Source organism: Aythya marila (assembly GCF_965140915.1).
Source record: "Aythya marila genome assembly, chromosome: 3".
Taxonomy (NCBI): domain Eukaryota; kingdom Metazoa; phylum Chordata; class Aves; order Anseriformes; family Anatidae; genus Aythya; species Aythya marila.
In genome coordinates, this window is record NC_139044.1 from 43,006,123 (window position 1) to 43,019,603 (window position 13,481).

Genomic DNA, 13,481 nt, shown 5'->3' on the forward strand with positions numbered 1-13,481 from the left:
AACTTCTCTGAGCCTGGAGTTAGTCACCTACACAGGCTGTTTGCTTGAAGACACAATGTTCTGTCATCTTCTCTTCTTTTTAAAGCTTTGCCTTCACCTAAGCACATGCCTATCTGAGTGAAAAGACTGAATCTCAGTATGGTACAAATAACACAAGTTAGATAACAAAGCCTTGTAAACTTTGCAAGTGTTGGTAAATGCATTGTTCTAAGAAGCGGGGAGGTCATCTTTATCATCTCTTACTCTGTCAGTGGGTAACTGCTAACCTTTATGCACGTGCATAAACAGAAATGAGTGGTAACATCACTAATACTTTCTGCAAAATGAGTCAACACTTAGAGCATTAACACAATACGTGACATAAATTGAAAGTTGCTGCTTTAGAATGCATCTATCTAATGAAAAATCCTCTAAGAAAACGTTTGTCACTTTGAATAAAAAGGTTTTTGTTCAATAACATCCTACTATGTATGTCTGTCAGATCTGAGTCTCTAAACTAGTTTGCCTGTTGTCAGTTGAGTACTGGCAACATGGCTCATAAGAATAGTTTTCTTTTTTTTCCTCCTGGGGGCACTGTGTCAGTAAAGTTAGATAACTACTCGTGGCATACATGCTGGGAATGCAAGACTATCAGCTATCACAGCCCTAGTAAAACTTGTGAAGATCCACACATACTAAAGGGTCTCATAAACCAGGATGATGCTGAGGAAGGAAGTTACTCTTTATTTTCTCTTAAAAGTGCCAGAGGATATTTATTTTTGTTTCATTTGCCAGAAGAAATATGTCTTGTAAGCTCTGCTGGAAAATGTGCTGCAACAAGCATTACTGGACTGTAATGTTACCTTATTCTATGTTATCTTGTGCTCATTCTGTTGGGTTGAACTATTAAGTAAGATTATAATAATAATGTGAAGTTTTAAAAGGAGTTTATATGCCCTTGCTTTATTGTGGGGCAGACAGACCATAAGTTGATATCAAACAAGTGTACTGAATGCATTTGTCTAGGTATTTCAAGACTACGTGAATTCCAGTTTATGCAGCTGTTTAAAGAGATATCAGTAAAACACTTTTATTCAACACCATTTCTAACACTTCAGTAAGAACACTTTAGGAGAAACGTAGAGTCTCATGTTTCTGATTTCAGCGTGGCTGAAAAAAACAGCGCAACAAACAAGGTTTGATCTTAACTGATAGAATTAAGACTTGAGTGACCTCAAATGATGATATTGTCACCTTTTAATTTACTTATACTGAGTTTATACGAGAAAACAAGGATGAATATACAAATCTTTTCATTTTCTGCTCTATGCTTCAAAGTTTGTTTTATCTATATGATCAAATAATTGCCTTCTATCTTCAAAAGACAACTGAAATTTTCAAATCATAATTATCATTCATCTTTAACCTCTCACCTTAAAAATACTTCAAGTAAAAACAGATTAAAAGCAAGACAAAACCAAAACCAACAATCTAAGCAGATATTTCTGGTTTTATTTTAGGGTACCTGATCATCAAGATATAGCTTTTGGGGCTTTGCAGCAGGGTACCAATTGCCTTGATACTTTGGGCCATTTTGCGGATGGTGTTGTTGGAGTTTATGAATGTCATAATGCCGGGGGAAACCAGGTCTGTATGCTACTGATTTTTTTTTCCCAAAATGTGATCTTCAGAAGAGGGGAAAAAAATAAAGTAAAATTGAAACTAACTCAAGCAGGTACTGTGTGATAGGTATCTAAACCCAGATGAACAGAAGAGTTGTTATTTAGTCAGTCTGTTAATAATTTCTTTCTCAAATTTAATTTTGTGTGCCTTCAGGTTTAGAATCTCAGCACAGAGATTGATTCAGTCTGCATCAGATTATCCACTTCCTTTTTCTCCATTAATATTTATTTTTATACTAGAAGCCAGTAACATCCTTCCAAGAAATTTCATACTTTCATAGGAAGTTTTTATCCATGAATTTGTATATTTGATTTGGGGAAGCTATTTCTTAAGAAAAGATGTATTGTTAAGCATATGACCTAAGGTCAGTCAAATGGTCAGAATGCATTACCGTGATGCGTTATGGTAGTGGTGTGTGAAAAATTCTCAAATTCCTGTTTAGCTCTTCCAGAAAACAACCAGGAACCAAATGAGATTAACTATTTTGAAGAATCTAATTATACAGTTGTGACTTCATCACCATTAACAAAATGTGTGCATATGTGCTCACAGTTTTGTGTGCTACTTTTTCAGTAAACTTTTCAGAACCAACCTGATTATTAATTTTACATTCATATTTATAATCAAGAGCATCTATTAGAATAGAAGGCTTACTAATTAAGATTCGCTATTGAAAGAGTGTTTGTATCAGAATTTTGCTTTGACTTAAATTAAAAGGGGAAAACTCTACAATCAGTTGAAACCTAAAATATATTATTTCAGGCAATTTATCATGTTGCTTTGAATTGCCATCATATATTTGATATGCCTCTCTTCCATATCATTAAAGAATATATTTGGGGAGGCTTTTTCTGTTGTTTTTGTGAAAATGCACTCATCGTTTCAAAGCACCACAATATTATTTTTTTAGAAGAAAGGGTGGATGTGTCAAGAATTGCCTTGGTGCAGAAATCTTGGAAGTTTCTCATTATCTTGTATATTCTCTATAGATGTATGAAGTTATCTTCTTTCAAACTCCCCTCCTCCAAATCTGACCCTCTATTCTGTGTAGCTTCTTCAGTGAAGATGACCTTTAAAAAGTAATATATGCTTGTTCTGAACCTTGTGACAAGGCATTCAAACAGATTAGGAAGCAGAACAGGTCAAAAGAGGATTTTTATGTCCACACACAATTCATACTGGATTGGAGGAATGAACAGAGTGACCTTAGCATGGGATAGGGATGAGGAGCAAACCAGGGTCTTTAACTCTGTCCTATGTGTTTTGCAACTACTCTTACTGAGAGTACTCAGCTACTATAGCATGTGGAGAGTATGCTCTGTCTTGTACATGACACACGCATACACACACACAAAAAAAAATAAAATTAATTGAAAAGGGATTCTTTTCCTAAAGCAGCCTGTTAGAATTCAGTGATTAAAAATTGCACCTCTAAAGGGACAAAGAAATTCTAGTATATTGTTTGACAATTACATGCAAATATTTGTTAAAGAGCTAAAGGTAAAGGCAAATGCACTCAGCTGAAAAGGGAAGGGTCAAGGTTATTGCTGTCCTACCATCTTTGTATTTCTAATTTATGATACAGGGTTTTTTGGATGTCCTGATTGTCCAGTTATTACACAGTTGTCCTGTTTCCAGCCTGTGCCTTGAGCACATACATGCACTGTTTGCCATTTCTTTTTTCCTGTTCTGGTGTAGTGGAATTTGCTGAAACTTACCTGTACTATAGCAAGTCGTAGTTCCTGATCTCTGGAAGAAAGTGTCTGTACACTGAATTTCATACCATGAAGGGCCATCACATTGTCTCCAGCAGCAGAGCCTGGAACTTCTATGAAGCTGTAGCTTTGGCTTTTAAATGTGTTACATTCTCTCGTGATTACTGGTTTGTCTGAAGCTTTTCCAGTCTGCTGATGGAAGGGTGAAGATGTAAAAATCATTATTTTCAAGGCTCTTACTTTCACTGACTGCAGGGTCCTTGAACTCCAAGTTTTTACCACTACCCTGATAGTATTTTAATGTCACTGAGTATAAATCTTATAAGGGTGGCATCTGTTTCAGTAGCATTTGTGATTCATTCTTGAGAAGCCCTAAAAATACTTGCTTAATTCCTTAAATTCTTAAAAGTGGCTATTAATGATACTTGTTGACATTGTACAAGCTGTTTGGAACTGAGAAGAAAAGTAATTTTGCTGTCAAGTGAGGTTAGAACAGAATATGCCGAGCTGGGAGGGATCCCCAAGGATCATCGAGTCCAACTCTTGGCTCTACACAGGACCACCAATCAAACCATATGAATGAGAGCATCATCCAAATGCTTCTTGAATTCCCTGGGAAGCTTGTTTCAGTGCTCAATCACCCTATCAGTGAAGAACTCTTTCCTAACACCTAGTCTCAATATAGTGAAAAAATATGTATGAAGAGCAGAAGGAAAAGCCTTCAGTATATGGCTTTGAGACAAGTAAGGGGTTATGCAGAGTTCTGCCTTTTTGTTTCTCATAATCGTTATTATTCCAGTAGTTGCATTATATGGTACCCATCTAATGACTTGCTGCTGGACTTGCTACCTCTGTGGTGGCGATTACTTGCAATTGCATGGGAGAGGAGTCTCTGTTTCCTGAGCATCTGTTCTCAAAGGAATTTAATCACTGTTAAATCTACCGAGTTGAAGTGATCATGCAAGCTAAACATTGAGTTATGGTATCAGAAAACAAGCTTAGAAATGGGCTGGGATTAGTCATCTAATTTCTTTCTGAAACACTCATTCTTTGCAAAATAACAAAAGTGTAGTCAAACTTGGCCCTGTTTATCTAGGATTTTGTATTACACAACTCTGAATCCTCTTTAGTCACTGAAGAAAAGTTAACTTTTCCTTTTTAAGTAGCAATGAGCATGGGTTGGATAACTGGTGTGGCTTCGGTGAGAGAAGAACTCAGCTTTCTTCCTCCAAGGACAATCAGACAAATGGAGACTGATCTGGGTCCTGGGGACCAAACTTCAGGGTGAGATGCATGGGGAGAGTCTGAACGCTAGGGTAAGATCAGGACCTGTGTAGGAGGACACTGAGATCGAACAGGCGAGGCACCAGTGCATGTAGAATGGCTTTTCTTTCTTGTATCAGAAATGGCATATTCAAATGTATTTTAAAGAAATGCTTTTGTATGTCATGCTTTGGGTAGGAAGTGTCAATCTCCTGCTACCCTTTGGTTTGACTGTCTTGTCTTTTGCTTTCTGGTGGTCTGTCATATTAGGAACTTATGTTTTCCCCAGTAACACACATGCATTATTTAGTTTATGGATAGAGTGACCAGTGATATGGCAGCCCAAGTGATTATTTTTTGTGTGTAAAATTTCTGTATTTATCCACACAAAATATCTATGTAGAATATACACAGAAAATACAGCTGGATAGACAACTTGCCTTAAAAGAAAAGGCGTCTCTTTCAACTCAAGGTCCTGTGTAACTTCCTGTTGTACTTCTGTAAAGCCAGTAGAGGGAGTAGTCAGCTAGCCCAGCCCAGGGTTGGTCTGGGGATACTGGAACAATTACTGTCTGAAAAGCAGTTTTTTCATCTCCCGCTCTGTGGGAAACAAAGAACCGTTCTAATGTTCATACTGAGCCATTCATAGAAGTTTAATGTGTGCTGTGGTTGCAGAAATAGCAGGTGCACCCTGTGCACGTGTTAGTAATGTGATTGTATATGATGATTTTTAATTTTTCTTTTTTTTTTTTTTTAGGAATGGGCCTTAACAAAGGACAAGTCAGTGAAACATATGGATTTGTGCCTTACTGTTGTGGACAGAGCACCTGGTTCACTAATAAAACTTCAGGGCTGTAGGGAAAATGACAGCAGACAGGTTAGTATGGCATGGATACACTATGCAAACAGTGGGAAAACAAGGGTTGTGAATGAGAGTACAAGAAAATGCACTGGTAATTGTATTTTCTTCTAACCGTTACACTCTTTGTTGTGTCTCACTGTTGTTTTTGTATGTAAAACGTGACGTTGGGGCAGAACAGCAGGAATAATCTTGTATATTGACCTTTCCTTTTTATAAGCCAGTAACAATCTTACTGTCATATACAGCTGTTATCTCAATTGGCCATACAGAGAGGTTTCACCCAGCAGCACTGATGTATGACAGTCTTCTACTATTGTGGTAGTTTTACCCTACTAGGTGCTGAAATCCACCATGACGACTCTCCCACTTCTCCCCTTTTTTGTTTGAGGAGGGGAAAATACAAAGGAAAGGGCTTGAGCTGAGCTAAGGACAGGGAGATCATTCAGTAATTATTGTCACAGGCAAAACAGACTCAGCATAGGGAGATTAATTTATTTCCTATCACTAGTGGACTGGAACAGTGAGAAACTGAAAGCAAACTAAAAACACCTTGCCCCTATCCACCCTCTTCCATGTCCTCCCCCCAAGCAGTGTAGGAGAATGGGCAATGGGGGCTGTGTTAGTCCCTAACACTTCGTCTCTGCTGCTCCTTCGTGGTCACTCTCTGTCCCTCCCACGGGATGCCTTCCTTCTGGAACTGAGCCTGTGTGGGCTGCCCACAGGCAGCAGTTCTTCAAGAACTGCTCCCACATGGCTCCGTACCACGGGGTCCATCCCCCAGGAGCAAACTGCTCCAGCATGGGTCCCCCACGGGTGGGCGGCAGCTCCCCCCAGACCCCTGCTCCTGCGTGGGCTCCTCTCCACAGGCTGCAGCTCTGGCCTGGGGCCTGCTCCTGCGGGGGCTCTCCATGGGCTGCAGCCTCCTCCAGGCCACATCCACCTGCTCCACCGGGGGCTCCTCCACCCATGGGGGGGCTGCAGTGTGGAGATCTGCTCCATGTGGGGCCCGTGGGCTGCAGGGGGACAGCCTGCTCCTCCAGGGGCCTCTCCACAGGCCGCAGTTCTCACAAAGGCCACTCCAGCAGCAGGCCATCTGCCACCCAAACCTTGCTATGTAAATCCACTACAACTATCATGTTCATTTTCTGAAATAAAATACTTATTTCATGATGTAATTTTGAAAGGCCTTCTTGAGTGAAGTTTGAAGACAATGTAGGCTGTCTCAGGAGAGTGGTTTAGCTTTCCTTTCTTGTCAGCAGTGACCTGTTTGCAGCATCACTAGATTCCCTCGGTGCACTGTTATTAATGCAGCATTATTTCATTTATTTCCCATGCCTGAGGAAAATCACATTTGCAAAGACATACTATCCTTTTTTATCTTGTCATGTAACATTTCATCTGTTTCTGCAAAGTCATCAGTTTTGATCTTCTGCCAACTTCTTTGCTCCTGTATCCCAATATTTGCAAACGGATCACTGAAATGTTGATTCCTTGATGAAGAAAGAATATTCTTGTTGCTTTTCAGATAAAGAAACTAAGAAAGCAACACTTTCTTTATAAGTTTATAAAGGTCTGCTTTAAAGGCAGAATACAATAAGTTCTAATGGAAAAATCTTTTTTTTAACATCCAATAGTTGGGATTTACTCTATCCGTGGCATTGCCTTGGGCAACAGAGCTTGTGACAGACAAACAGTTTGTGCTGCTATTTAATTGAAGGGCATCTGACTGATTTCTAGATTTCTCTAAGGTTGCCTTTGGTGATTGTGCTTCTTAATTTTTTACATTCAAAACAGTAGTAGTGCTGATATTGTGGTATTTGAGACTCTTTATTTTCTTTGTCAAGCCAAAGGTTTTGCAAAACCTTGGTGTGACAGTATATTTGAGAAGTGCTGAAGTAAAGGAAAATGACTCGGTGTATTCTGTATCTAATTCAGTGCATTAGCTGAATGAATAGTTGCTTTGGCAAGACTTGCCATAATTTATATACCCTTATTCAAGGATTGTCTAAACCATGTACTATAATTGCAGTATTCACAGCTCTCCCAAGTACAAGCCAGGGAAACATGTGAAGACTAAAGGACAGGATGTAGAACACATCCTCTTCCTGCATTTACAGCTCAGTAACTTTATTTTCTCTTGCAGAAATGGGAACAAATTGAAAGCAACTCTAAACTGAGGCACGTTGGCAGCAACCTCTGTCTAGACAGCCGAAATGCCAAAAATGGTGGTCTCACCGTTGAGATCTGCAGTCCTTCCTTGTCGCAACAGTGGAAATTCACACTTAATCTGCAGCAGTAGAAGAACTTACAAGCAAAATGCTGTTTCAATTCATAGACATTGGGCAAAGTTTTGATTGAATTACTGATGTATTTCTTAAAACTTTCCACGGAACTTATATACCTCAGTATTCCATCTTTATCTGAAAGCAGGAGAGTGCTGAAGCAGACACCAGAGAATTGGTGGACTTGGAGCACTGCAAAGATTTCACTGAACATGGCTGCAGCACAGTTCCTTCTTGGTGTGAAGACTTTAACAGTTCCTTTCTGTCTTCAGTTATGTACTTGCACAGCAGATAATTAACTCTAGGAACAACTGATGTATGATAGAAAAAAGGATCTCAAAAAAAACAAACAAACAACCACCTGTGGGGAACAGGGTGTGGGAGGGAGGGTGGGAAAATTACTAGGAGAAGGTCATTTGAAACTTCCATTTGCATAGAAATCATCGTTTGTTGTTTCCAGAAACAGAAGTGTCATTTTGAAGGGTTTTTTTCCTGTGTGTACTTGGTAATTTGAATATGGACTTTTCTATGATGGACTCTAAATATAAATATATAAAAATATATATATATTGTCAGCTCCCAATGATTTATATCAATTTTCATCACCCTATAATTATCAATGAATTCATTGACGTATGTATAGCCAGAAATTGGATCGGAATGCTAGGAGAGTGAAAACTCAAGGTGTGGATTTTGTGCAGCTGAGTATGATGTCCGTGCTAACACTGGATGCTTTTGCTTTGCAAACTGGATCTACTTCTTAATGCTTTGCCCTCACTGGAGATCATGAAACTCAGGAGGAGAAAGAAAATAGCAGAATAAGCCCACGCATCTGCACAGATGATTGCTCGGATTGTTTATTCCTACTTGGAGATTCATTACATGTGCTCTGGATATTGTTAATCTTGTACTTGATATTTGTGTTCATCATTTCTGTAATATTATGTTCTTAAAAATACTTCCTTTGTTACAAAATTGTATGAACAGTCCAGATCTTTCACAGATGCAGCCATGTGGGTTCAGCACAATTTTATTCTGGGCCCTAATCAGAAAAAAATCTGTCTCAAGCTCCCCTTTTGAATTCTAAGATGGAATAATAATGTCATTGTTGACAGCACAAGGTCTGAATTTTAATTTGCAAGGATGAGCAGCTAAGTAATCTCTCTGAATTGTACTTGCTTAATTTATAGGCCTACTACTGCGGTATTCCCTCCCCCCCCCCCCTTGTTTTTTCATTAAACGAGGCTTTTGAATGTATTCAGGCTTGGTTCTGGAAATCAGTCTGGATACCAGCAGATCCTCTATGGTGTTTTTAACCATAAACCCATGCATTTTTACAGCTTCAATCCATGTCATTTTTATATTAAAATAATACTGTCAAAGTTAACCTCAACTTTGATCTGTCCTTTCTTATATCTGCATAGACTATTTACTATTTTTATTAAAAGCAAGTGCTTCATTTAGCTTTTAAAATGAAAAAAGTGAGTAACTAGTTCCAGCACTAATAAGTGACAGAGCATCAACCAAAAAAAAAAAAAGAAATACAAGAGTGCAGACATGCTAGGAAGTGGGTTTGGTAAGATATGGATCTCAGCGGGGGAAAATGTAAGGGTTGATCATAAGGAGATGAAAACCATTTGCTGTACTGTATAACGCTGATTCAGTTCCCTTCTTTCTTTGTTTCTGGAGGTAGGATAGTTCCTGATTTTTCAGTTTCCTTTGGCTGCATCTATGCACTAGGTGTAGAAGTGGTACTCTTATGGGCAAAATGACTTTGTCAGTCAGCATGCCCACAAATATCTGGTGTCTCATCTCTGAAGTTATGACCTGCAAGTACCTGCATACCTTTTGGATGGGGAAATTAAACACAGCTTCTCCCATCCATCATCTGACTCTTTAATAGAGATAATTAATACTTTTTTTTTTTTGCTTCACAGTCTACTTTCCCCAGATCTAGCCTGTTTTAGAGGCCATGCAGTGGATAAACTAGTTTTCAGCTTTGTCCCTCCCTATCTGTAGTCTTTTAACCTAGGTGAGAACTTGAGGAACATGATTCATAAACATAGCAGTAGATTTCTTAATATTCTGGAGAATAAACACTGATATATGGGCTCAGCAGCAAGTCAGTTGTTGAAGGTTTTGAAAAACAGAATTTAGAAGAAAAAACACTCAACCTCTGCCATGGATGTATTTCCACTTGCAACTTTGATCATAATAAACAGTGCTAACTGAAATCGGTAGTTGCAACTCTGAATATTGGCCTGCCTTTTAACTCTGAGGCAGAACTGAAAGTACAAAATCCTTATTCCACCTTTTAAGTCTTTAGTGTCAACTGGTGTTATATTAAAGTAGGAATATTTTCGCTAATTCCCCCTGGATGCTGTGCATAGGGGTCTTAATATAGGAGCTGTACGCTAAAGACAGCATTACTTTTCTTTGAGAGAACAGACAAGAAGTGGTATCCTTTTGTTATGTTTACATGACAGTGTGCCAAAGTTACGTACTGTGATTTTAGGGGTTTTTAATGTTTAAGAAAATTGCCCATTTGAAAGATAAATTAAGAGCCCTTGAAGCAAATTGTGATGGAGTCTTCTGAGAACTTTTCTTATTGTCTTCAGAGCAAGAATGGTGATATTGTTTGTTTTGCAGATTTTCAAAACATAGTTTGGAAACTGTTTTTTCAGTTGGTTTGAAAAGTCTGCTGTACAGAGCTTGTACTTTGTTCATTTTATAGATGGAAACCATCCTTGAAAAATTGTTTAACTTAAATAAAGAAGAATGCTTTATAGATAAATGTGTGGTGGCTAATGCAATTGAGTAAAACCAAGAAGTCTGCCTGGAACTTATAAATGGTAGCAGTTTTCAAATGCTTCAGTTCACTTGGTTGTTTCATAAAGCTCCTGTTCTAAAAGTATGTATACGTGGTTATATATTTGTATGTAAGGACAGAATGTGTTTGTATTTAATATGATAGCTTTGAGAAAATTGTCTTTTTTTAGAAGCTGTTTTCCATTGAGTGAGTTGACACTGACTGTAGTCACCTGAAAAGGCATCATTAAGGCACTTCGCCCACCCTGGCCCAGTTCAATCTAATCTTCTCAAGACTAATGCCTGTCTTCACTTCCATAAACTACTATTCCAAGCATCATGGGCTTCCTTCAGCCTGGAGGAACTGAAGGAAGATGATTGCAGCAACAGCTCTTGTAGTTGATTGGGGTCCCTGTCCTCATCTGCTCACATTGTCTTTCTCTGCTCCATCAGAGATTGCCTCTTCCATGTGCAGGGTAGTAATTCAGATGTCTGTGGTGCACTTGCAACCAGATATGAAATAATCCATATTTCAAACAAACTAAAAGATGACTTTTTTTCCCTGTGAGGACAAAAACTTCACAGGTATATCTTCAGAGAGCTTTTAAATGCAGTGTTATATTGGCCCAATTGGGAAGGGAACAAACTCTTCACCGTAGGTGATGGAAAGCTGTGAATGTGAGATTGTCCTCCTATGGGGCTGCAGCTGGGGCATGGTGCTTGATTGCAACATCAGCAATATCACCTTGATTGAGAAAGGCTGCAAATCTAACATGCTCTCCAGAAGGATAAGTATGAGAATGAGAGTAAAATCCTCCCTTGATACATCTAGACATCCAGTTTCTGAGGCTCCTCAAGCTGCCAGTTCTTAGGACACATCCTTTTCCACTCTGAGTAGCACACAGGACTAGGATGTTTGCTCCTGCTCTAAGAAACCTAGCCTTGTAATTAGCCCCAAGGACCTGATCAGCCAGCATAACCAGCAGAAGCATTTGCATGAGAGATTTAAGCTTTTGTACCTTTTTAATTGTATTGACAAGAAGATTTTAGCTCTCAAGCTGTAGGGAAGGAGAGTTCTTCAGTGCAAACTTAGTCTCCCCGTGTGCCAGAGGTTGATGACCAGTTGACACCTTTCAAAAACTAAATGAAATCTTAATTAAATCTTCTATCAAGAAGATAGACTGCTGATTAATATTTATTGCTGGAAAAATAAAATGGCCCCGACAAACTTCAGTAAACAGAAGAAACCACCTTATATTCAAAGATTGTATTTGAGAACTCAGATGAGGGTTCTTAATCTTCACCACCCTTTGACATTTCTGAGCTGGTAGGTAATACTACAAAGTAATTATGTCAGGCTTCTGGCAGCAGTAGCTTTTAATTTAATCTGTTGTTAAAACATAGAAATCTATCTCATGTCTCTGCTTAGAGTCTTGTGCATTTTCTGTGGGTACTCTTTAGTAAACTGCTGGTGTGAGTATCTGAACTGTCCAGCAAAGTTTGCGTTCCTTCTAACTAAAGCTCCGTTGTTTTCTTTCCTTATATATTCAGATATAAGGCAAGTTTCTCATTCAGTGCAACTTCTTAGCTTAAATTTCAGGTTATGCTTTTTAGCCTGTGCCTACCCATGGGCTTTTTCTGCCTACCCCATGCTTAAAATCAGATATTTATACCGTCTTTATGAAGGAGCATTTAATCGTTCTTCATAATTTAAAATACATCTTAGTTATTTAGTAATTTTCAAGAAGATCCCTGAGTGTATGTACCTGAATATTGAGGGAGTTTATAACTCTGAAAACTGCTAGAGCTAAGGACAGTTGTCTTGTTTGAGGTGGCTCGTATGGTCCTATAGATCATTGCCTAGTTCTGGCCTGAAATGCTTCTACCATAACCGTAGCTATTTTTAAAAATTGTATTTTTGTATGCAGAAAAGACTCTACTCTGTATTTCTTGTATTTATATTAAAAGTAGATACGCTCTAAATTGGCATGGTCCTCGGTTGCATGCATCAATGCCCTCATCCAGCCCGAAATACAAGGAATAATTGCATAGAAATAATTTGTTACAGAATACTCTAGAAAGTGGCTTCTTCCTGTACAGAATGACTTCAAATGAATAGAAGCCACTGGAAAAAGCAGTCTGGGATAATAGGCCATGATTACAGAATGAGCAAAAATGTCAGAGTTGGATCTTTTGTTAGACTGCATATTTTATTTGCAGCTTAACATCCAGTAGCTATTTTTAAGATCCACTAGTAATCAAGCTTAAAAATTGGGACTAAAGTCAGTCCACAGATGTTCTCTCTGTGCAGCCCTCCAAGAGGCTGTCTGAAATGGGTGCAAGATACCCTTTTGGTTTGATTTGATTTCTTTCAGTGCAGAAGCATGTTGCTGATCTGCCTGCAGCAAGAGGGACCTGCGTGATTTCAAGTCTTCATTTCTTCATTTCTACCCAGCGGATGTGATGGTTTTGCTTAATTTAAAAGGGATCTTGATAGGGCAAATACCTGTTTTCTGCTATGCTCCTATTATTTAAACCTTGCCTTTGGTAATCCAGGCTTTTGGGTTTGGGGGTTAGAAAGTGACTTCCGAGTATCTGTTGTGCTTTGGCTGCATGGTGGGCACTATTCATGCAAAATGGGCTTCTCTTAACTTTTATGCTCCTTTCATCCTGTCAAGAACATTAATAACACTGAAATGCTAAAGCTTCTTGCCCATCTTGAGGGACTGAGCATCTGCTTAAGATATTTCCCCTCTCTGTGCATCACAGTGAGGCCTTGAGTACTGTTTTGTTGCTGTCCTGTGCTGATCAGCGGGCTAAGAACCATTAAAAGGAGCTTTGTGCTGAGCCAGCGTGGGTGTAAGGAAGGTTGACCAAAAAAACAACCAA

General features: G+C 38.8%; 1 protein-coding gene across 1 annotated transcript in view; it reads left to right on the plus strand.

The window, feature by feature from the left end:
• Positions 1-8,144, plus strand: part of GALNT2 (polypeptide N-acetylgalactosaminyltransferase 2) — a 90,058-nt gene extending 81,914 nt beyond the window's left edge. Inside the window, exons 14-16 of the mRNA XM_082757865.1 lie at positions 1,500-1,626; positions 5,398-5,517; positions 7,646-8,144. Of these exons, the coding sequence (XP_082613991.1) occupies positions 1,500-1,626; positions 5,398-5,517; positions 7,646-7,801 (403 nt within the window). The 3' untranslated portion in view covers positions 7,802-8,144. The remainder of the gene's footprint in view (positions 1-1,499; positions 1,627-5,397; positions 5,518-7,645) is intronic.
• The last annotated feature ends 5,337 nt before the right edge of the window (positions 8,145-13,481 follow it).